Genomic DNA, 24,656 nt, shown 5'->3' with positions numbered 1-24,656 from the left:
CCACTCAGGAAAACTGATTCTACTCCAGGCTTTGGCATCTCGTGATTTTGGGGGCCAGTCTCTGGCACAAACATTTAACCTTTGGGCCTCTGTCCTCTTGCCCTGTGTGCCAGGTATCCAAATTGGAAATGGTCACTGAGTCGTCAGGGCCAGCAGAATCACCTCTGGTCCCCTGAACTTGTATTGGTCAACCCCCAGGGTCTAAAAAAGGATAGCCCTTTCTAGCTACTACTGTTGCCTGCTAGCCTCCAAGTTGGTACTTAGTGCTAGAAATGGTTGCCCCGGTTCACCCAGATTTCCATGCAACGTGGGTGGAATGGGGAAGCAGGGCACAGTGTAAACTCAGTTATCTGACATTCTATTAACGGGCACCTCAGCACGTGGAGAGCGCGGTGGTAATTGGGGCTCGTAATGACAGCCTGGAGGCCTCGAAAAATCCTGAAGTGTCCTCTGAATCATCAAAGAGCGATTACATTACAGCCGTTCCCATTTCAGTGTTAAACACATTGTAGTGTATTTGATTCTTTGGAAATTGGTGATCCCTGTGTGATCTCTATGGTGATTCGTGTTAACCAGAATATTAGATTAACTAGAACACTTCGTTCCCTGCCTAGTCTGTATAATGGAAAGTTTCCTGGATATTTGCTGTCTTTAAGCAGTCTGACTGACTGACTTGAAGCTTTGGTCAAGAGCCACTGCCACCCTGTTGGCCTCGAACCTTTTCTTTGTTTTTTGGCTGCACCGCTAGGCTTGTGGAATCTTAGTTCCCCAACCAGGGGTTGAACCTGCGCCCTTGGCGGTGAAAGCGCGGAGTCCTAACCACTGGACCACCAGGGAATTCCCTCGAACCATTTCTTTCTTCTGCTGACCTCGCTTGGGTTTGGGGATTGTCGAGTTAATAGCCGGGCCTCGGGAGAAAGATGGTGGTATCTCAGAGCTGCTTCTGAGAAAGATGTCAGATCTCCTGGATCACTAAACCGGGCCAATTTAGGACTGTGTTTGTTGTTAGCAGAATTGAAGGCAGGCGTGGGGAGGAAAATGGCCTCTTGGCCGGGTGGCAGAGGAGGGTAGGAAAGGTCCCCTCATCCTGGGGTGGTGAGGAGAGGAGGGGGAAGTGCCTGCCCAACGGTGAGGAACAGCTGCAGTGGGGCAGGGGGTGGAGCTGGGGAGAAAGCTCCACCCCTGGACTCTTGGCTGCTCAGTAGGAGGTGGGGTCAATGACGGGAAGAGGGCGTGGCTGAGGAGCATTTGGGCGGGACTAACGCAGGCTGTGTCACAGGAAAGGGGCTCCTTCTTGCTTCACTCTTCCTGAGACTCTTTGGTGACAACTCTGCTTGCCCAGGGTGGCTCTGTCAGCAAGATTGGGGGGTCACATAGTGAGCACGGGCGGGAGCGCCATGTCAGTCTGCCCTCCCCCACCCTCTACTAAACCCTGTGGCCCTTTCCTGCCCGTCAGACAAGTCTTGGCACCTTATAAGCACTAAGTAAGAGTTTGTGGAATGAATGAAAGTGGCAGGGCAGCGTGGATGAGGAAGGGTGTGTGGTTTGGATACTTGATAGCTGTGTAATATATTGGACTCTGTAAAGCGCTTAAGGGTGAATTATCTCATTTGAGCCTCAGAACAGTCCTGTGAGGTCAGTAAGGCAGAGAACAGTATTCTCATTTTATAGACGAGGAGACAGAAGTGAAGGAACTTTCTGAGAGCATACAGCCAATAACTGGCAGAGCCTGAACTCGAACCCAGACCTTCAAACTCCTAATCCAGGGCACTTGCTTCGACACCGTACTCTTGGTCCTTTGAAGAGGTACCTGACCGTCCTCTGTACATCCCGTCCACAGGAAGCATCTGTAGCTCCTTTGCTGGCATGGCAGACAGTGACATGGGAAGCCAGGAAGTCTTCCCCACCGAGGAGGAAGAGGAGGTGACCCCCACCCCGGCCAAGCGTCGAAAGGTGAGAAAGACCCAACGGGACACCCAGTACCGCAGCCACCATGCCCAGGACAAGACCCTGCTGAGCCAGGGCCGCAGGCACCTGTGGCGAGCCCGAGAGATGCCCTGGAGGACAGAGGCTGCCCGGCAGATGTGGGACACCAACGAGGAGGAGGAGGAAGACGAGGAGGAGGGCCTGGTGAAGAGGAAGAAACGGAGACGGCAGAAGAGCCGAAAATACCAGACTGGGGAGTACCTGACTGAACAAGAAGAAGAGCAGCGGCGGAAAGGGAGAGCAGGTAAGGCCGGCCGGGGGCTGCTGCCCCAGGGAGCTGCTGCCCCCCGTCCCCAAACCACAGTGACTCTGGCTTCTGGGGACCCTCGGGCATCTTGGGTGTTCCCACCTCTGCCTCCTCTACGCCAGCCAAAGGCCTCTGCACCCAGAGAAACATGGTGCTATGAGCTCCAGCTGCCAGAGGGGGTCACTCAACTCCAGTCCCGAGGTCTTGGCTTGGGGTTGAGATTGAATGACATTGGACTGACCTACAGGTGAGCTGAGGACATGTAGCCCCGAGCTCTCCAATTTTTTATAAAAGTCTGGACCTGTGGGCAAGGCCACAGTGACGTCCTTGGTGTGGGACAACTCAATACCAGGGAGTTCTCTGGTTGGCTTGAGGGAGTCGGGTCTTTTGGGAGGTTGGGTTTTCTCTCCTAGAATCCTGGCTTCAAGAAGAAAGAGGGTATTGGCTGCCTTTCCTGGGATACCTCCAGCCCCTAAACTAAAAAGAAGCACAATGGTTTCCTCAACCCAACAGAAGAACTTCAAGTAGAAGCGGGCACAACTTGGCTTTCTTAGTTAAAGCCACAAAGGTCATTAGGAGGCAGAGTGAAGCTTTCAGATGACATCATTTTTGTTGGAAAAGCAGGCAGCCCAAGGAGAAAACACCAGGCTTTGTTTGGCCACGTTAGACGCTATAATATGTAATCATGGAGGCACAGACCGTCACCAAGGCTAATATCAGTTTGTTGGGCTAAGCGCTCTTCGGGCCCATTCCTATAGTGGATTTCTAGATGAGCAAAAAGCACGTCTCTGGGTTCAATGAGAACACCTCTGTCTCTCACTCTCTTTCTCTGACCTCTGCCCCTGAAACAACAATTGATTGGCTCCTATAATGTATTCATCCTGAGCTGCCGGTAAATATCTGCGGTCTCCATATTAGTGAAAACTGAATAACCACATGTGAGTGGGTAGTAGATTCTGGGTTTGCTATAATGCAAAGAAGGCTAAGCCTCATTTCCAGCTGTGTTTAAGTAGAGATATACACAATACCTATTCCCGCACTTAAGAGAGTGATCGAGCCAATTTTCATCAACCGTGTGAGAGCGTGGAGATGATTTTCCCAGTTCTCTGCCACAGCCATATGGATTGGTCAGGAGTGAGTTGTCAAGCAGTTGGCCTCAGCCACTTGTGTTAGGATGAAGAGGAGCTTTTGTACCACCCAGTCTTCTCTAATGAGATCTGGTTTCCTAGAAGCTTGGAAGCTTCTTATGGAACTTATCGGCTTTTGGAACCAGAAGGACCTTCGAGATTACCTGGCCCAGTTTTCCACTCAATGCGGAGATCTCCACAGCACTCTTGACAGGTAGCCTCAACCACCTCCAGGAGTATGGGAACGCCACTCAGCAAGGCATCCTGCTTGTCGTGGAGGCAGCTCCGGCTGTTGGAAAGTAGATCATTCTCCCTCCATGTGTGTCTACGGGTTTTGAGTTGAGTTTGTTGGCTTTGGCCTGTGGTCTGGTCACCTTCCTCTAGATCTGATGGTGACTCTTCATGAAGGAATTGCCTGGCAAACATCTCTTTTCTCCGAAAGCTCTGATCCCTCCTATTGCTACCCTCTTTCAGGTTGACATCAGAGAGTCAGGCAGAGACCAAACTAAACAGGTCACTTTACTCCTGTCTGGGCCTCATGATCTTTCCTTTCGTCCTTGGCTTGGGTCTCTCTCTTCTTGATTTGCGGAGGGGATAGGAAGAGCAATACACCTGCTACCTTCACCCTCTGTTCCTTTCTGTGCTACTGTGAGGCTGCTCCACCACAGTTGAATAAACTCCACAGCCTGCCCTGCCCCGAGTACACAGGGAAGGGGCTGCTGCTTTTCCTGTGGCGTTGAATGCTGTAATATGGCTTCCCTGTGTTTCCTGAGGTCCTCACAAGGCACGGTTCTGTTCCTTCCTCTTTTGCCTCAGCCCAAACTTGTTGCATCAAAAGGCCTGGTTGAGAACGTGCTGGCTGGAAGTGCCATTAGAAGCCATCCAACACAGCAGTTCTTAGACAGACGTGGGGACCCACTAGTGGCTTGGAGCTAGTTGGGAGGAAGGGGTGGTACGGCAGCTGGCCTTCTAAGAGCTGTGCATAACCTGCAGACAGTTCCTCATGCTGTAATGATGGTTCCTACATCCGGATCTGCCCTTGGCAATTTCACACGTAAGAGCGCGTGCAAAGGTCGGGGGAGGCGAGTTGAGAACGCTTGGATCTTGCTCAACCCCTTCGTTTCACAACCTGGAGAAACTGAGGCTGAAGTCACTCACTTCACAGACATACTGATCTTTTGCCGTGTACTAGGCATGGTGGCCAGGCCTGTGGGGGAGATAAAGAACACACGGGCATGGCCCTACCTAAAGAGCTTACACTTAAATAATACGATAATGATACCTTACTCTTTATAACACTTTATAAGGGGTTATGTGGGTTTTATGCTCCCCATTTTCCAGACATGGAAACTGAGGCTCAGGGAGATTATGACCTGCCCTCAGCAGTCACACAGCTAGTGGCCAAGTCATGTAACAGTAATGCTAAGAGATAAGGATAAACTCAATCTGTCCCCCTACCTCTGGAGTTCAGGACTGACCCTGTGGGATGAGGCTCTTGGTAATGGAGTTCCCAGCAGGCCTTTTTGAAGCTGGAATGTGCTCTGTTCAGTGAGCTATGGCTAGAATTAGAGATGTTGCCCAGTGTGTCCCAGTGACTTGATTTCCAGCCATGGAGGGCAGCAGGTTTCTGTGATTGCCCACCAGTTAAGTCGGCCCATGGCAGCTTCTGGTTTCAGGGAGTTTCTGTGGCTTTGATCTTTGTGTGCTTGGAGAGAGACCAACAGGGCAGTCAGGCGGGTAGAGCTGAGGCTACGAAGGAAGCCTTCTACCATTTACTCCCCACCCCAGTATACTTCACATTTCACTTCAGCAGAGCTGCTAAATTTGTTTTCGTATTAGAGTGGAAAAAAAGACAAAGTGGGGAAAAGCTGAAAAGAAAGTTCTGATTTGCTCTGGGCTATGGGGAAATCCTTTTAAAATTACCCTCATCTTAGGGACAGCCAGATGGGCCACCCGCTGCTAGCAGGGCTGGGAGTTGTCTCCTGCGTGTAGAAGAGGGACTTTGATGCGGAAGCACAGTGTCCATTCGAGAAGCGTTTAGTGGAATAGTCAGCACCGTGCCAGATATGGGTAGCGAATAGTTACACAACTTTGTACTGAGGTTCTAATCCCCAAAGTCCTCTGATTCAGCTTAGAGGAAGGCGTTGCTTTTCTGTGTTCCATTTCCCTGACATCCATTCTTTCCTGTTTCTTGCCTTTAGATTTAAAGGCCCGTAAGCAGAAGACTTCCTCCCAAAGTTCGGAGCACCGCCTCAGGAACAGGAACCTTCTCTTGCCCAACAAAGCCCAGGGGATTTCGGATTCACCAAATGGTTTCCTCCCAAATAACCTAGAGGAGCCAGCCTGCCTTGAAAATTCAGAAAAGCCATCAGGAAAACGAAAGTGCAAGACCAAGCACATGACGACGGTCTCAGAAGAGGCAAAGGTACATTACCAGCCAGGGGAGCTGTAGAGGAGGGGCATTGTGGCGGCCGGGGCCGGGCTAGGGTGGCACATTTTCCAGGCAGACTCCTCAGTCAACAGTCTTCCGAGTGAGTGAGTACACCGTGGGGAGGGGGGGGATCAAATTAACCCATATTTATTAAAATATTTTAAACTAGTTCTAGAAGGGTTGGGGTATGGATTTGAAGAATGGGAACTAAAGTTAGAGCTGACAAGAAGCATCTGCAAACTATGGGGTTTGGCCCATGATGGCTTTTCCTTGACAATCCTTGAATCTCCTTTGAGTTAGGGAAGAGCTAAAGAATATGGCAGGATGTTACCCTGAATAGCTTGTTAACATCCAATCAAGAAGCTTTTGTATGGGCTTAACTCACTGGAAACCGATCAGGGAGCTTTCTGAGTCAATCAAGGTAGAAAACAACTTACAGAAGCAAGGATGTTGATGTCCAGACAAAGGTTGCCTAAGGGTGGGGCTGAAGGAATTCTTCCACTTGGGCCGGTCATAGCTGTACTTCCCCAACCCCACTCCTCAGTTCCTTTGCTTCTCATGGAAGCAGAGGACCAGGTAAGTGGGCGCTCACCGATCAATAGCTAGGCAAGCGTTCTAGAACCCCTGTGCAAAATTGACGTCTCTTTTGGGTCTGATGTTCATGGCACTGGTGTTGAGTTCCGCATTGCACAGTTCAAAAAAAAATGACACCGTCCTTATCCTGGGTGAGCTGTACATTTGAGAGGAGTGAGGTTCAGGTTCAAATGTTTACCTGTAATATGTGTTTGTCATGACAACTAAAAAAAAGGTCACATTGGGCTTGTTTTGGTGGTTGTGATCCTTATGGTTCTCTCCAGCTCCAGAGCAGGGATCCCTGTGTGGCACTGGCAAAAGGTAGGAGACCCAAGTGCTTGAGTCTCCCCTCCTTTCCCCTTCCTTCTTCTGGAATCTGGTTCCAGCTCAAACAAAGTACTCAAGCCTATTTCTTCATCTTTAAAAATGGAGATGATACTTCATGTCCTTTCCATCTCAAGAGGGTGCTTGGGGGAAGAAAGGAGGCAACGGATGTGAAGGGCTTTGAGAACAGTAAAGTGCTCTCTCTGAGGCTGGTGTACATCCTCGAGCTTCAGGCCGAGGTAAGAATGAGGGGACAGAGGCTCGGAGAGGCAAGGTAGCAGTGCCAGTTCCCTGGGACCTAGGGGAAGGAGAAGGGGAAGGAAGGAGGGGGCCTAGGAAGGAGAGGGGAAGTCTGGTCTGTGCCGGGTGCTCTGCTTGCATGATTGCTCTTAATTCCCACAGTAGCTGTCCTCATTCTATGGTGAGGAAACTGAGGCTTGGGGAGGTTAGGGGACTTGTTCGAGGTTACTCGGTGACCCGAGTGAGAGACTTGGGGTGTGAGGCCGGCCTGGCTGCCCCTGGCGCACGCCCCCCACTCTTTGCCTATGTCTCCACCCTGTGGATGGGTGGCTTCTGTCTATCCGGGGGACACTGGGGGAGGGGGCAGCTGGGCAGGGAGACACTGCAACCCTGAGCAGCTCTGGCGAAAGCTGGGCGTCCCCCTCCCCTGCTCTTCCCCACACGCTCAGATGACCCCGTCCCACGCAAAGGTGACCAGCCGCCTCGCGTTCAGCAGCACGCGCTGATGCCTCTGTCTGGTTATTCTGCCTGGCGGTGTGCCCACCGAAGTGTTCTCCCAGAGAGGTTTTCTCCCTTCACAGGGCCTCCCTTTCTCCCTCCCACCTTTCTTTCTCTCCTAGTCACCACCACCTGCTCCAGTTGTCCCCATGGCACAGTGCTTTGTAGTGGGAAGCAAGGTGGTGGGAGGGCGGGGGACGCACCTGCAACACTAAAGCTGGGGCATCGGCCAAAGGCTTCTTCCCGCAGGGGCTCCGAGCCAGGGAGGAAGGGGGGAGGGGGAGGTGGTCCCCATTTGCTGTTGCTCCTCCCTCAGGCAGCCTCCCTTGTCTCTGGCAGCCTCCCTTGTCTCTGGCAGCTCTGGCGCCTAGAAGGAGAGTCACCCTTTGGCTCCTGGCTTGGCTTAGCAAAAACCTGGGTACTTTACCCAGCATCCTCCAGTATCACCATAATGCACCTCTATCCTCCCGGCAATAAAGCAGCATTCTACACTCATAGCCGGTGCCTTCCTGCCAGCTGTCGTACCTCTCTGCCCTTCTGGGATGTGGACGTATAGCAGCTCTTGTCTTGGGATTTACCAGAGGAAACAAATGCCCTGGGACCTTGTCTTTTCCCTGCTGCCATTCCTCTCCTGGCTTCGTGTCTTTCTAGGCAACTCTTCTGGCTGCCCAGGGCTCTATATATAGCTGCCTTGGATCAAGTCAACAAATGCTTGTTGCAGCGATGTGCCCAACCCCGAGTTAAGTGCTGTAAGGAACAAAAGGGAAGATGAAAATGTGAACCCTGACCCCGGGGAGCTTCAAACGTAGCAGGGGAGGCCAGACTTGTCTGTGAGACAACCAGAGGAAATTGACAGTCAGACATAAGGCATTGGATTATGTGATTCAGACTAGGTGTTCTGGGTGTTGCAGAGAAAGAGGGCAGTGGGGACCAGAGTGTTGTAGAAGACACAGGATTTAAGTGAGACTTTGATGCTCTGAGGGACTTGGGGAAGTGTGATGTATTAGTTATCTGTTGCAGTGCAACAAACTACCCTAAGATTTAGCAGCTTAGCCCAACAATAAACATGTATTATCTCGTACACTTTCTGGGGGTCAGGAATTCAGGAGCAGCTTCGCTGTGTCTGGTTTGGGGTCTCCCATGCCTGAAGTTGCAGTCATGGTGTCAGCCAGGGCTCCATTCATCTGAAGGCTTGACTGGGGCTGGAGGATCTGCTTCTAGAGTGGCTCCCTCACATGGTGGCAAGTTGATGCTTGTTGTTGGCAGGAGGCCTCCTTTGCTTGCCCCGTGGGCCTCTCTAAAGGGATGCTTGAGTGTCCTCATGACTTGGCAGCTGGCTTCCTCCAGAACGAGTGATCCAAAAGAGAGCAAAGCAGAAGCAACATTGTCTTTTAGGACCTAGCCTTGGAAGTCACACACCGTCCTCTCTGCCTTCTCCTGTTGGCTACACAGATCAGTCCTCTCCAGTGCAGAAGGGGGCTACACAAGAGCATGAATTTCAGGAGGTGGGGATCATCAGGGACCATCTTAAAGTCTGATGAGGGTACATTCTTGTCCTCGGGCCCCCCAATGATTCATACCCTTCCACATGCAAGTCATACCCTCCTCTCCCAAGGCCCCCCCAAAGTCTTGTCCACTTATGGTATCAACTCCAGGTTTCGAATCTCATCATCTAACTTAGGTCCAGGTGCAGATGAGGCGCCTTGGGTCTGGTTCCTCTAGTACAGCTCCTCGAACACAGTTCCTCCCCATCTGAAGTCCCCTCCCTTCATCTGAAAGAGACAAGTTACCTGCCCCTATAGACTCACTAAACAGTGCTGGGCCAGGCATGGGAACTTTCTCTAGACATTCCAGTTCAAGATGGGAGGATAAAGGAGACATGCAGGGGTCATTCATGAGGAAAGGACACTAACGTTTTGTGAGCACCCACCTTGGGCATTGTTCTGGAGCTGCTCTAGTTCATTATCTCAAAGACCCCGCAAGGGAAAAAGTGAGGCTCCGAGAGGGTCTTGCCCCAGGTCTTGTATCTAGTGGCTGGCAGAGGCAGGATTCAAAAGCCGGTCTGTCTGCTTCGTGGGCTTGATCGCTTTCCACCAGCCCAGCGGGGCGTGAGTGTGATCGGGGACACAGTGTGATGAGAGGTGGGAAAAGCCTGGTGAGGGCTGGATGTGGGGGAAAGGTTTTTGCAACACGAGTGAAGGCTTCCACAGCCGTGCCTCTTTAGTCAAAGCTAGCTGTCTCCACTTCTCTTTACTCTGAGAGTTTGCTCCCACTTATTTATCGAGATGACTTGTAAAAACCGCAATAAACGGGGACCGAGGCAGGTAAAGACGGCATGCAGAGTGCTTGAGAGAGGCTGGGATGTCTCCTCAACCTGTGCTTTCCAATCCCATCATTATTCCTTGGTTTCTGGGGTTGAGGACTTGAGCCCCTTAGCATCTGCTCACCAGGTAGAAATGAGTGAGGACCTGTGCTGATCTAGGACTGCGTCTCTGCTTTCCAGGGCAAAGGGCGTTGGAGCCAGCAGAAGACACGATCTCCCAAATCTCCCACCCTAGCGAAACCCACAGAGCCATGCACGCCCTCCAAGTCCCGAAGTGCTGGCCCAGAGGAGGCCTCCGAGTCACCCGCAGCCCGGCAGATCCCCCCAGAGGCTCGTCGGCTCATAGTGAACAAAAATGCTGGCGAGACCCTCCTGCAGCGGGCAGCCCGTCTTGGCTATAAGGTAAGGAGCACCCCCCCAGCCACAGGATGCCATTGCCCGAGCATCTGTGGAGAAGCTTCTCCCCATTGGCTCTTCTGTGGCCTGGGCAAGGCTTGGTTTGGGGCTTGAGCCCAGGCTGGCCTCCTCCTACTGCGCAGACGGCCTCTGGGGCCGCCTTGACCCTGGCGTGGTGTGTGGGAACGCAAACCCTTTTGAAAGGCAATTTAGGATGAACAGAATTGAAATGGTAACACAGTATCATCCAGTACATTCCTAGGCCAGAAATGGGATTTGGGGGTTTTTATGTCGTCTTGAATTTCCCTGTGCCGTGGCTCCCCCACTCAGAGAGGGACAGGGGTGATCATCGCTCACTCTTTACGTCCCTCTCCAGCTTCCCCTCGTTTTGGCTTCTGGTAGTGGGGGAGTCAGGAGTACATTGGAGGGGCAGAGATGAGCTCACCCCACCTCATGCTACTTCCCTATGGATCGAAAAGAAATTAGGAAAGGAAGCTGGTGTTTATTTTGTCGTGTTGAGTTCTCATTACATCGTGTCCTTTCATCTTCACCGTAAGCCTATGGCAGTAGGTTTTATTAACCCCATTTTATAGGTGAGAAAATCAGGGGTTAGCACTGTTAAGTGATACATCCACAATCACTCAGCTACTACGTACATGTGAGTCTGAATTCACACCAAAGTCTTTTTGATTCCCAAATGCCAGGGTAGGGGTAGAAGCCTGACTCATTTGCCATCATGCAGTTACCTGGTTGGACATTTTTGTTGATATGAGCTCCTTGACCATGTGCCTTTGCCCGCCACACCAATTATTTCCCCAGGATTTGCTCTGAAGGGTGGAGCTGCTGGGCTTCAGAGTAGGCCCTCTTTTCTTTTAAGGCTTCCGACACCCATAACTGACTCATTTAAAGACAGCTGCACTCCCAGCCAGCCTGGTTGGCATGGGAGAGCCGCTTTGACAGTGTCTTACTGGCAAACCACGTATCTGTCTCGAGCACCTCGTGTGGGGGCCTGGGTAGCTGCCAAGGGAGATCGAAAGAAAAAATGATGACCAACGCTTGCCCTTTAAGTGAACTTCTTTTACCTGGGGCCAAACCAGCCAACAGGAAACCACAGGCCAACCAATCAGGATGGGGCAAGAGCAAGTTGGACAGCCTGTCATGGGAGGGAGGGAGGGAGGAGTAGTCTGAGGCCTGGAGGAAGAGGCAACATCTGCACTGATGAGGAGGGTAGGGGGCCTTGTGGTCCCCTGGGTAGAGGCAGCGGGCACACGCAGGCTTGCGCGCTCGCTAGCTCTAGCCAGCCAGCCAGCCAGTGAGCTAGCTGTCAGTCAGGACGGCTGAGTCCCATCTCACCAGGCCCTGGGCGAGCTGATGAGAGGCCCCTGGTAGCTGCTGTCAGCCTCTTTCCCTCAGAAGAGGGGCTGCCTCTCCCCTCCCCGTCAGTGTATTCACCAGCTTCATCCTAGACTAGCTAGGCAGCTTCTAGGCCTGGAGTCCCGCTTCTGGTCCTGTCGTCTCAGCCCAGGGAAGCTAATCACTACTATGGATGAGTGACCTTACTGGCTTATCCTTGGAACAGTCTTGATTTGAGGGGAGGCCTGGAATTGACTGCCCAGGGATAAACATCCAGCGATAGTACTTAAAACAATTAAAACCAGCATCCAGGGATAGTACTTAAACCAATTCTTTCTTCCTTGTTCTCAAATTACTGCCAGGGGCTGTGCTTGCCAGCACATGTCTCATTTCTTTGGTCTGGGGCTGTCTCAAAAAGCCCCAGACTACAGAAAGAGTGCTCAGACACTTGAGGCCTGAGGGTTTAAGCTCTGGGTGGGCAGGTGAGCCTCTCTGAGGGCCTCAGCCAGCAAACCACACCCAGACGAGTGTTCTCGGTCATTAGAACTGCCTCCCCGTGGCTGAGGACACGGCCGGAAGTTGAGCCGCTGGCGATGGCACCTCAGGACTGATTTTGTTGGCAAAAGATTTTGAGATTTGCCTGTCAGTCTCTGGACTAAAGAGCAGGTTCTGAGACTCTTTGGACAGTTGGAGAGCTTCAGACCTAACTAGGGTGATTTCCAGAGTTTGGCCTCTGTTTGCTCACGGCACTCTCCCTGTTCCCACAGGACGTTGTTCTCTACTGCCTCCAGAAAGACAGTGAAGATGTGAATCACCGTGACAACGCTGGCTACACGGCCCTGCACGAGGCCTGCTCCCGGGGCTGGACTGACATCCTGAACATCCTGCTGGAGCACGGTGCCAACGTAAACTGCAGCGCGCAGGACGGCACGAGGCAAGAAGGCTGCTCCCCTTACCCCCCGCCGCCTCCCAACTCCCCGCTCAGCCCCTCCCTCAAGAGAACCTGCCCCAGTTCGGACCGGTTTAGGGCAAGGCTGGATGAGTTCCTGCTGGCCAGTCCACGTTGGTCACTGAGGGGAGGCTGGTGTTGTCTAGGGATCATCCTGTGCACCTGTCTCAGGCAGAATCTCGGGCTTTAGGAATGGGAGGTTGACCTTAGGGTAACATCCCAGATTTGATTCTTGAGTTGATCTCTGTATACTTAAAAAAAAAAAAAAGACACCTGCCATTGTCTTAAAGAAATTGCACCCATTCTCCTGTGCTCTATTCGAGGGCCTACTTCCTGAGTGAAACTGACACAAGTTGCATACCGAGTGGGGGGACTTGGGTCAGAGGGTGTAGGCTCCGCTTGGCCACCGGCCTGGTGTGTGGAGCAGCCCTGCTCATCCCTGCTCTGGGGCAATCATCTGGGTTTTTCCATCCATATCCCCCAGCATCTGCTCTAAGTTTATCCTCAGTCAGGGACCTGTTCTCTCCTGAGCTCCAGAGCTAACAGCGGAGCTCCGTTGTGCCACGGGGACTGTCCCGTCATGGTGGGGGAAAGATAAGAGAGAGAAATGGGAGGGAGGAGAAAGGTAGGGATAGAGGACAGTGCAGGCCAGCAAGTGGTTCCCCTGCCCTAAGTCTTACCCACGTTACACTGGGGTCAGCTCAGTTTGCTTTCCCTGATGAGGTGGCCTGAGGCCTAGACACCCAGGTTCCCACTTGGGCCCTGCTGTTCTCACCCTGTATCACCTCGCAGGCCAGTTCATGATGCGGTGGTCAACGACAACCTGGAAACCATCTGGCTCTTGCTGTCCTACGGGGCTGACCCCACGCTGGCCACCTACTCGGGACAGACGGCCATGAAGCTGGCCAGTAGCGACACCATGAAGCGCTTTCTGAGTGGTGAGTACGGCCCAGACTCAAAACCTCGTTCCTGGGGCTGGCCTCTGATCCCTGAGCTCCCGAGATGCCCTTCATCTTCCTCCATCTCAAGCACCTCCTGTGAGGGGTGTCAGCCCTCTTCACGGGCTTTCCTTCTGGTGGCTCAGAAATCTCTGTGAACTTTAAAAAGTCAGAAGGTCGCTTCCTCTTGTCCCTGTGCTTTGAGCGTCCACGTCACGCGCATCCTCTTCAGGGCCCTGGTAGCCCGCGGGGACCCATTTCCCCGTTTGGTATGTGGGGAGGCCTCCCTGTGGACAGCAGCCCCACTAGTAGATTTAGTTGGGGGCAAAATGTGTGGACTTGTGCTTTGAATGGTATGTCGGTTGCAAAGAAGTGACACTTAACATTTTGCTTTTGTTTTTGCACTTTGTATTTTCTCCCTGTTGGTGGTCAAAGTCCAACCCTTGGGACCCCTCCGATACTTTATTCCTGACACTCTGTGGTAACTCTGATGTTACCTCTGCATCCTCCTGTTCCTTTCTCTTCCTCCCTCACCTGCCCCCTCTGGAAAAGTAGTGTTAAGGCCCATGGCAAGGGCCACAAGCCAACTTGCCTTTATTTTCTTATTAGCGGATGACAGCTGTTTGTCTGCAGTTAGATAGCTCTGGCGAGTTGGGCAGCAGGGAGGAGGGAAGGAGGGAAGTCTAGCTTGGGCATGCTCAGTGGGAATCTCCTCAGACTTGACCTCCGAATGAAGGAACCCCGCCTCCTTTGTGACATCACAGCTTGGCCCTTGCGCTAGCAGTGACTTCTTCAGGCTGCCTGAGCGGCACTTGGTCAGATGGAGCAGCTGGGAGTTGTGTCGCTGATCCTCCTCGGAGGCTTCAGTGTTTGTGGTTCAGCGCCTCTCGCCTGGAAGCCCACAGGGTCAAGGATTTGCCCGAGGCTGCTCCCTCTCTCCTGGGCTGTGGCCTCAGCCCCGAACTCTCCCCCCATGCCCCCACGCCCCCCCCCCACGCCTCCCCCAATACAGTCCTGGGCTCCCAATCAGGGGCTCATTTGTTTATTGAACAAAGGTTAACTAGGTGGCTGATGATGGAGGAAGAAACAAAGGAACCTGAGCTAAAGGTCCCCATGGAAGGAGGACTAGGTGGGAATTGCCTTCTAGGTACTAATGAAAGCTGGAGGGGGAGCGATAGGAGGCCGCTGAGGGAGCCCTTGACTCCTGCTCAGCCAGCCCCCAGCCAGTCCGCAGCCAGACCAACTCATCCCTGTGGGCCCCCCACTGTGTGCAGGCCTCCCGCCCCCAGCAGGACCCAGCCTCTCTGGCTGGAGCAGGACTGCCTCTTCCCTCTGCCGGCTCTGGGGTCCCAGGCCCCTGTCTGTGAGGGGTGGAGCCCCTTGGGGATGCTCCTTCAGGCATTTGTTCTGGGCCACTGAGGACTCTTGTTCACTTTAGCTGGACCATCACCGGGGCTCGGGGCAAGCCACCCTCTGTGGCCTCTTCCTGCATCCCACGCACCGCACGCACTCTCCTCCACGCGCACGCATGTTGTCTGCACTCCACACAATTCCCAGGAAAAGCTGCCACACGGGACCATCCAGAGCATCTCAACATGATAAAAGCACTGCACGAAGCTCTCCTTTGATCAGCAGGTCTCATCTAGGGGTGTCTTTGGGCTAGAGACTGCCCTCCTGAGGGCTTGGGGCCCTCTGGGTCCAAATAAAGCTGTCTCTGACCACAGTTGTAAGCAAAGTCTTTTCTTCCCGGACCCCTTCTCCAAAATCCCCAAGGAGTTTGAATGTTGAAACCATTTTAAGTAGTTACAAAATTAGAAATAAACACGTTTTTCTCTCTTCTTCTCATGTCTGTTAACTAATCCCAACTACTAGAAAGCCTTTTGATGCCTCCTTAAACTAACTTGGATGCTAGTCTGTGTTGCAGACGCAAGAAAAGACTTTTCTTAATTGTGGCACTTCCTAGCCTGTCCAGGCTGAGCACCTTCATTCAAATCTTGACATTGTTTCTCAACTTTATGGGCATGGAGCTATAACTTCATAGTGGGAGCCAGGAGCTGAAAGGAGTGTTAAAACTGGGCCACCTCTTTTCCATGCAAATACTGAGTGCCGATTGAAGACAGAGCTCTGATTGGCTGTTAGGGAAAGTGCTCAATCTGGCTAGGACCTTGGCAGCCGGGGGAGGCAGGCACCGGGAGGAGGGACTTGAGGCCAAAGGCTGTTTTGGGGGGGATGAGAAGTATTACTCAGGGCCTTTTTTAAAAAAGAATAAATAAATTTATTTCTTTATTTCTGGCTGCGTTGGGTCTTCGTTGCTGCGCGCGGGCTTTCTCTAGTTGCGGCGAGCAGGGGCTACTCTTTGCTGTGGTGCGCGGGCTTCTCATTGCGGTGGCTTCTCTTGTTGCAGAGCACGGGCTCTAGGCGCACGGGCTTAGCTGCTCCGCGGCATGTGGGATCTTCCAGAACCAGGGCTCGAACTCGTGTCCCCTGCATTGGCAGGCGGATTCTTAACCAGTGCGCAACCAGGGAAGTCCCCCCCCCCCACCGCCTTTTTTTTTTAATTGAGAAACTCACCTAACAGGACCATTTTGAAGTGAACAATTCAGTGGCATTTTGTACATTCACGATGTTGTGCAACCATCACCAGGAGCTTTTTGATTCCTTGAACCGGGTATTTCTCTTTTTTCATCTCCATAGCTCTCCCCTGCCCCAAATCTCAAGGAACCACTGGGTAGAGTGGCTGCAGGAAGCACCACGAGGTTGAGGGTTAGGGAGGCCCATACACCTAGATGCCTCCGTGTGGACTTCCGGGTTTCTTTTTACCTTGCCTGTCTGGCCGACGTAGTTAAGAAGCTTTTTGCTTTTCATCCCCAAGCATTTGCCTGACCAAATTCTCCATAGATTAATTGTCTTCTTCCTCCCCTAGTGGAGATCCCACTGGGCAGCAAATGAAGGCGAGTCCCTGTAGGGTGTAAAGGGCGGAAACGGCGAGCCAGAGAGATTCTCAGGGTTGTGCCCCATGTAGAGCATCCTCATTTTGTACAAGTCCCCTGTTCTGGAAAAGTCTGGGAATCAAATCCTCTTTTAAATATAAAGGGATGGTATCCTGTAGTGAATTCTTCTGTAAAGCAGAAGACGCTGGTAATTCGTGTGGGTTGAAAATGTGGACTTTCCTACATTGGCTTGGCCTAACACTGTCTGGAGGTCAGACAGTGAACCTTTTCTCTCTCGTCCTTGGGCTCGGAACACCAAGCCATCCAAACCTTCTGAGAGGCCTTTGGAAGACCTCCTCCTTGGGCCAGATTACAGGCAGGCATGTGACTGATTTCCCTTTGACCCTTTGAAGAAAAGAATAATATCCAACCTACCCAAGGGAAAACAGACTCGTTTTTCGTCCTCTGTCAGAAAGAATGTGGGAGCTGGGGGGAATTGTTGCAGTTTGGGTTGGGGCATTGGAGGAAGTATCAGGACTGCTTTTCCTTCCACTGATGAAAGGGTTAGCCATTTACCACTTGAGGTCACTGAATCACAGGTTTTTGTTTTTCCTGCCAGAGACCTCAGCCATATGACCCCATGTCGAAGACTGCTTGTTTTTTGTTTTTCTCTCCTTTCATGTCCCTCAGCTGGTGACTTGGTTGGAGGAGATGGGGAGGGGTACGATGGGACCCCGGGACATAGAGAAACTCTGATTGCCAGGGTCACGGCTCACATTGAGTACTTTAAAAAAATTTTTTTTATCAAGGCAAAATTCACATAACATAAAAATAACCATTTAAAAGTGAACAATTCAGTGGCGTTTAGTGTGTTCACAGTGTTGTACAACCACTACCTCTATCGAGCTCCAAAACATTTTCATCTCCCCAAAATGAAGCCCCATACCCATTAAGCAGTTGCTCTCTACTCCCACGCCACCCCCCAGCCCCCTGGCAACCACCTGTCTACTTTGTCTCTGTGGATTTGCCCATTCTGGACATTTCATAGAAATGGGATCATACAGTATGGGGCCTTTTGAGTCTTACTTCTTTCACGTAGCGTCATGTTTTCAAGGTCTGTCCACGTAGTGGCATGTTTTTAAGGCTGAATGATATCCACTCGTATGGATAGATCACATTTTCTCTTATCCATTCATCAGCTGACGGACATTTGGGTTGTGGCCACCTTTCGGCAATTGTGCCTAGTGCTGCTGTGAACACGCGTGAACAAGTATTTGTTTGATTCAGTATTTGTTTGTTTTCAATTATTTGGGGTATATACCTAGGAGCGGGATTGCTGGGCTGAGGGTTCTTTTTGAAGGCAAGGAAAGCGGAAAGAACTGAAAGTTAAGGGGAAGGCAAGGGAGAATCAGGGAAAAGGAGTCACTCCTCATCCTGATTGTACGAGAAGACGTGTGAGGAAACGTGCCTCAAAGCTGCCCCGTCAAGCAGACCTTGATGGTTCCTCTTGTATGCCACTCGTGGGCCTGTTCCGACTTTGGCATCTTTGCCTGTGCCAGTTAACTTTGGGCTGTCTCAAAAAGGCAAATTCACCTGCAAATGACAAAGATCTGTCGCCAGCGAGGAAAATTAGAGGAGTGTGCCGGGGTCTCTGAAGGCAGCTCCAAGAGAAGAGCCCCAGGAATGTGGTGAGCGAGGGCTGCTCTGATGGAGTCCTCGTGTGACCTGTGTGGGGGACAGCAGTCACTTGAATGCATATGTTCCGGACCCAGGCTGAGTAAGCACATGACTTTAGAGTCTCGCCTTATAGTAATTTCTGCCCCGCCGCCCACTTTTTTCCCCATGTGTTTATTATGCTCTTACTGTGTGCCAGGCACCTGGGCTTTGGTACCAGGGAGACAGTGATGAACAGGACAGACGTGGGCCCTGCCTTTAGGGAACTTACGATCTCATTCCTTTATCTTCCGGGACACCTAGCACAGGGCTAGGCACAGAATAGACACCTACCTGACAGAGGCCTTTGGAAGGAATTACTTCTAACTCCCAAATGGCACACGGTACAGAAGAGGAAATAAGCTGGCAGCCGTGACCTCAGAGTTTTTTCATAGAATGCACAAAAGATCTAATGTACATGACGATAGGTTTTCCCCTCCGACTGCTCAGCCATTACTTGAATGCTTCTCTCTGACTGCCTTTTCCTCTCGGAAGAAACCCTTCATCTCCTAGAAGGTTGCTAAAAAACGATTTCTTTTCAGTAGCTCACAACAACTGATGGGCACTTTTGCTGATAGAATGTGTGACCCAAAGGGAAGGTATATTGGACCGTGGCGGTGCCTTCCATCCGGGAAGCTTAGCTCTGCTCCTTTAAGAGTGGCTGCCAGCTTCCTCCTGGGATTTGGTTTTCAGGGGGCACCCTCACCTCACCTGTGCCCTTTGGACTCTCTCCTGTCCTGTTGCCCAGGTGTCACAGCTAAATCAGCTTGTCAACTGTACTACGTGGCATATTGGCAACCACTGGGCCATGTGCCCACAGATGACACAGTTGAATTTGTCATGGAAACCTGCTTTTTGTCCATGTGGGGCTGAGAGGTGAAACAATTCACCTAGATGATGCTTAGCTAGGGAACAGGGAGGCTAAGGGGTGACCTGATGTCTGTTCTCAGATCAAGTAAGCAAAGGCTTTAAAATGGGGTTTTTTTGGAGAATTTGGTGGTCCAGTGTTTAGGACTTGGTGCTTTCACTGCCAGGACCTGAGTTCAATCCCTGGTCGGGAACTAAGATCCCGCAAGCCATGTGGTGCAGCCAAAAAAAAAAAAAAAAAAACACTGAGTCCTAACCCCTTAGCCTCCTTTTTTCCTAGTTTCATCCATGTCATAGTGTGTAACAGCACTTCATTCCTCCTAACGGAGGATTGGATAATATTCCATAGTGTTCATCCACATTTTTTTTTATCCCTTCATCAGCTGAATGACATTTGGGTTGTTTCCACTTTTTGGAGATTGTGAATAGAGCTGCTGTGGGACATTCACGTATGAGTTTTTATTTGAATACCTGTTTTTTTAATTCTTTTGGGTGTATACCTAGGAGTGGAAGCAATAGATTTTCATGAGGATAAACTTGGCCATTCCCCTCCCTACCATGTTTTCAAAGACGAAACAGAAGGAATTATGCTTCCTTATCTTACTTTGAATTGGCAAGATCGCGATTGGATATATGAACATTGTGACCAACAGGGAATTGAAATCCTGGGATAGGTCTAGGATTCTGCTTGCAGAGTAATTCCCTACATCATTTGAAGCAGGGGTCGCAGGCCTAAATGCCTTTAGGCTGATCGTGTTAGAGAGCAGAGCAGGCTGGGTGGGGCCTGCTGAATTGGAGAACGCACATGTCGCCTCTCCCTCCAGCCAACTGTTGACATGTAGGAATGTGGATGCAGTGTTGCCAGATCTCCTGATTTTTTTTTTCAAGAAAAGTTGGAAATCCGAATTTTTAAGTGAAATTTCCCAATTTTAAAATGTTAGAAGTTAATTAAATTATAGGGGTTTAAAACACTGGGCCAAAACCTAGACAGTAAGCGGGCTAGAGCTGGTTGTTGGCTGCTGGTTTGTAACCTCTGATGGATAGCAGGAAGCGGATTTCTCTTGGGTCGCTCCCAGCCCCTCTTATGGTCCTTCCTTTCCATCTCCCATTCTCCTAACCCCATATGGATATACTTTGCTTCTAGGTTCCTTCTCTAGCCTACCTCCTTTTCTCACTTCCCTCTCTTCTTTCATCAGATCACCTCTCGGATCTTCAGGGCCGGGCAGAGGGTGATCCTGGTGTTTCCTGGGACTTTTACAGCAGTTCTGTGTTGGGTAAGCCTTAAGTGGGATTCTTCCCACCCTTGTCTATGGCTCAGAGGTTTGGGATCTGCTTTGGGTTTCACTGATTCTTCTCAAAGCCAGGAGTGACCTAATGGAGGTAGCCCTTCTTCACTCGTTAGTAGCTTACAGGCCCTTTCAGCCCACACTCTAGCCCATGCCTCCCCCAGACTCAGAACTTGTTGGCCAAAACCAGGAGATGCCATTGATTTGGAGAAAGCCATCCGTCATTAGCCCTCTACCACTCCCCACCCTGGGTACTTGAAAAATTCTCTCTTTTCCAAGTCCCTTTCTCCTCCGTTGCTTTGTCCTAACCCTGCCAGAAGCGCCTATGTGCGTCGTCACCTCTTCTGGTATTGCTCACACTCCAGAGGGACCCAGCCCCTCATCTGGCAGCTACCATTCCCTCCCTACCCTGCCCCCAAGATGCACACAGGGTTTCTGAGATGATAGCTGCTGTCTCCCAAGCCCTTAGCCTTCTGGCCCGAGCTTTCCTTTGTTGGAAGAGCAGTGAGCCTTTATCTGTGGCCGTCATCCGGCATTCACCCATTGGACCAGGGGCTGCAGATCGAGGGAGGCGCCCGCTACTAAGCTTGGGGGAAGTTGGACCAGGAGAGGCAGGCCACACCCGAACACACGGCTGGGGAAGGGAACAGGCTGAGCCCCCTCCGGGCTTCTGGGGACGCCAGCAGGCTTTCTGGTGGCTTGGGAAAGCTGCAGTTTGAAGGGCAGGTGTTTTCCCTTGCCTTCAACTGCCGATGACATCTTCAGGCTTCTGTCTCCAACAGTTGGGCAGTGTATCCTTCACACCACCTTGCTTTTTTCCGGTTGAAAGGTGGAGGAGTATAAGGAATCGCTGGCCACAAAGTACTACCTCCCGGGGCTAGAACTTTCACATGCCCTCCCAAGGCTGTGAGCCATGACATCAGAGACACTTGGCCCTGACTGGGGATCTGGTTCGTCTGATCACCCACCGCCACACCTCTTTATCTTGTTGGGGCATTTCTTTTCTTTGGTCTTAATGCATGTAGCTAAGTCCTAATTCCCTGTATGATGTCTTTACAGAGGAAAAAGATGGGTTTGCCTGTGACCTCCTCCATAATCCTCCTGGGAGCTCCGATCAAGAAGGAGATGATGTGGATGGGGATGATTTTATGTTTGAGCTCTCAGACAAGCCTCTTCTCCCTTGCTACAACCTCCAGGTGTCAGTGTCCCGCGGGTGAGTGTGTGAGAGATCTATGAGGACCAAGCACTAGCACCCCGGGCCAGGGCCCGCCTCCCTGAGAATGCTGGAGTTCTCCAGGAGGAAGCTGAGACCTGGAGAACAAGTGCTAGAGCATAGGAAAGATAATATATGACCAAGTCCAGCCTGACTTTCCAGCCCAGATTAGATATGTTCAGAATAGCTCTAGGTACATTGACTATGTGTGTTTTGCAAAACCAAAATCTCGATTCACTCTCTGAAGGATTTTTGCCCTGTTCCTGGGTGTAAGAGATGATCTGGGAGATATTTGGGCTGGTGAACTATTAGAATCTCTGGAACATTTTTGTGGTTTCTGGGGACAGCCAGACAGAATATTTGAAATTGAGATTCTTGGAAAAGCCGGGACATATGGTTGCCATAGCTATGGGGCCACCGGGGTCCTTAAGTAATCCACAGGCTGGTTTCTCATTGCCTTAATGTTGGCGAGATGATGGCGTGGCTGCTGTCCTCTCAGATTACCGTGCATATTATAACGAGGATCACCCGTTTTCAGAGACTAGGATATACTTGATACTTAGCGTTAGACTGAACCCAGTTTAACCTTTATTTGATGATTCAGAAGGGAGTTCAGCAGCCTGCAGGGCCGTGGCTGAACCGGTTAGGAGGATGCAGGATACACTGTCCTTTCGTTCTTGGCCTCCATCATTAAGTGTCCTCTTCTTGGTGTCTTCACGTATTTCAAGTACCTTTGCAGACACTTTTAAGGATACTTTTTCTTTGATACCTATTTTTAAAATATCAGACCCTATGTTTTTTTAAATGAAAGCACATGAAGTGCACATGATAGACGGGGAGGAGGGGGCAATGGATTAGGAACCCTCTGAGGGAGCCCCTCAGTTGACGACTCTAACCACTAGACCACAGTTTCTTTGCATCCCTTCCCCCCTGGCCTGATAAGAATAAAAATAGCCTCTATGATGACACTAGTAGGGATCAAGTTTCACGGGCTTTTGGTCCTTATTCTTCTGGGCATAAGCTGATCCCCGAGGGCGGGGCTGGGCCTCTGGGATATAGTATTGCACAGTTAATTAATTCCTCCAAAGTATTCAGCACCTCCTTCTCTGAAACAGGATCTTGGGCCCCAGGCAGTAAAAGGACCGGGGTAGTGTGCTTTAGGTGCGGACAGAACACGGGGCAACCGAGGGCCGCGCACCACTCAGCAAGCTGGGCGGCAGGCAGGTTTTCCGTTGAGAGCTTGGTACCAGCAGAGCTGGTTTTCCTGATGTTACATCCTCCAGCGCCACTTCTGAATCTGCCCTTCCACACGGCTACAGCGCGATGTGAATGAACATTTATGTTCTTAAAGAAATGTGTGTGTGTGTGTGTGTGTGTGTGTGTGTGTGTGTAGAATGATGACTCCGAGGCCCTGTGGCTTTCAGAAGTGCCTTCTGACTCATCAAAGCAAGACTGAATTGTGATCACCAATGTTAATGTTCTGAGGGGGTTTTTCCTCCATTCTTGGAAAGCGATGTCCAAGTGTCTGGCATCTGTAGTCCCTTTCCCTTAACCCAGAACACCCCATTCCCTGATTGTGTGAGATGACAGAGGTTATTGTCATTTGTAAGAAATGCTGCATTTCAGGGATGAGGACTGTGGGTCTGGGTAGAAGTTTTAGGTGCTGTACAGAACATTCAATTCCAGAAACATGTCTTAAGCAGTTGTACCAGGTCAAACCCTGAGGGCTAGAATATAGCTCTGGCCTTCAAAGAATCTCCAGTCTGATAGAGGACACAGACAAGTATACCATTAACTCTAATAAAAGACCGAGTTCCTAAGCAGATTTACTATTGTAAAAAACTCAAACAGTTCAGAAGGGTGTCCAGTGAAAAATAAAAGTTCCAGTCCACCCCAAGTCCCCATTTCTGTGCCACAGAGAGAACCACAGTTTACATTTCTTGTATATTCTTTCTGAAATGGGCTCTGTTACAGGTATTATAATAAGGGTACAAGCCAAGTGCCATGAGACTGTGGAAGATGGGATGAGCAACCGGTTACATCGGGGGAAGGCTTCACGGGTGACAGGGAGTCTGCACTGGGCCAGGGAGGAGAGGAGGATGGAGGGTGTGGCACGAGCAAAGGCACTGAGACATTCAAGTTCAGAAAACAGGGCTAGTCCTTCCTCAAGTGGCTGGTATTTGGTGGGATGAGGATACAGTGTGCAGTGTGTGTGTGTGTGTGTGTGTGTGTGTGAGAGAGAGAGAGAGAGAGAGAGAGAAAGGGAGAGAGAGAGAGAGGGAGATTGGGTGGAGACAGGGCTGAAGGGGTCGAATGGGGTCGTGTTTGAATGAGGTCTTGCATGATAATCATGCTAAAGAGTTTGAAGGGTTTTTTGCTGGAGATACTGGGGATCCATTGAAAGTGGTTTAGGGAGCGAGTGAAAAGGTCCGATATTCTTTTTAGGAAACGAAGAATAACAGAGGACCCAGTGAGGGTGGGTGGGGGGTGGCTCTTGGCAGAGCGAAACCAGTTAGGAGGCTGATGCAATATAGTCCAGGCTAAAAGTGGTAAAGGCTGGAAGTGGGACAGTGGAATGGCGAATGGCGAGGAGGGACAGCCCTGGAAACAGGGACCACTGACATGGGGATGCAGCGTTTCCTCGTGGTTTAGTCAAAGCAAGCGTTTGGCCCGGGCCAGCCTAGCAGCCCCCCTCCTGACTGCCCCCAGGCTGTCGCCCAGTCGGGTGTGCTCAGCAAAGTCAGACTGGCTGTAGCTGTAACGTGAGCTCCGGCCCTGCAGAAATGATGGTGCTCCGCTGGAGAAAAAACTTGTCTAATGCATTCCAGAGCCAAAGAGAAATGCCTTTTGGATTACCCGCAGTTTAGGCCTTTCTCCACGGCTCCCCCTCTGCCGGAGAAGATCTTGGAGAACAAGGAGGCAGGGGAAGCAGGAGTGAGAACAGGAAAGGGAAACCAGACAGGCTGGCAGGGATCGCTGGGGGCAGAACTGGTCCCAGCAGATGGTAAATTCCAGGTCACGGTGCGGGTAAGGCCTGGGGAAGCCTGCTCAGAGTTTTAGGTTCTGGAAGGCCCATTTCCCTCCCGCTCCCCGTTTTTGGAAGAGGTCACCACTCATGGGTTGAGTGCTCGCCATTTAGCTGAAAGCTGGGCCTGCCAATGTAGGGGACAGGAGAAAATATTCACCTCCGCTACACTCATGGGGTCTGTGGCTTAGTGGAGGGTGGCCAGACCGGCAGCCCTCCCACCTGCTCCCAGCACCC

General features: G+C 51.2%; 1 protein-coding gene across 9 annotated transcripts in view; it reads left to right on the top strand.

Annotated features, from left to right (window-relative positions):
- Positions 1 to 24,656, top strand: part of BCORL1 (BCL6 corepressor like 1) — a 60,125-nt gene that overhangs the window by 34,983 nt on the left and 486 nt on the right. For 8 of the 9 annotated variants that reach the window (XM_067724265.1, XM_067724260.1, XM_067724264.1 and 5 more), the window contains 7 exons: positions 1,841 to 2,230; positions 5,562 to 5,785; positions 9,930 to 10,151; positions 12,266 to 12,432; positions 13,240 to 13,385; positions 20,092 to 20,169; positions 21,241 to 21,394. In XM_067724265.1, the coding sequence (XP_067580366.1) occupies positions 1,841 to 2,230; positions 5,562 to 5,785; positions 9,930 to 10,151; positions 12,266 to 12,432; positions 13,240 to 13,385; positions 20,092 to 20,169; positions 21,241 to 21,394 (1,381 nt within the window). The remainder of the gene's footprint in view (positions 1 to 1,840; positions 2,231 to 5,561; positions 5,786 to 9,929; positions 10,152 to 12,265; positions 12,433 to 13,239; positions 13,386 to 20,091; positions 20,170 to 21,240; positions 21,395 to 24,656) is intronic. The other variant, XM_067724269.1, reaches the window with a different exon arrangement.

This window comes from Pseudorca crassidens, chromosome X (assembly GCF_039906515.1).
Source record: "Pseudorca crassidens isolate mPseCra1 chromosome X, mPseCra1.hap1, whole genome shotgun sequence".
In the NCBI taxonomy this organism is placed as follows: domain Eukaryota; kingdom Metazoa; phylum Chordata; class Mammalia; order Artiodactyla; family Delphinidae; genus Pseudorca; species Pseudorca crassidens.
This window is presented reverse-complemented; position numbering and strand designations above follow the sequence as displayed.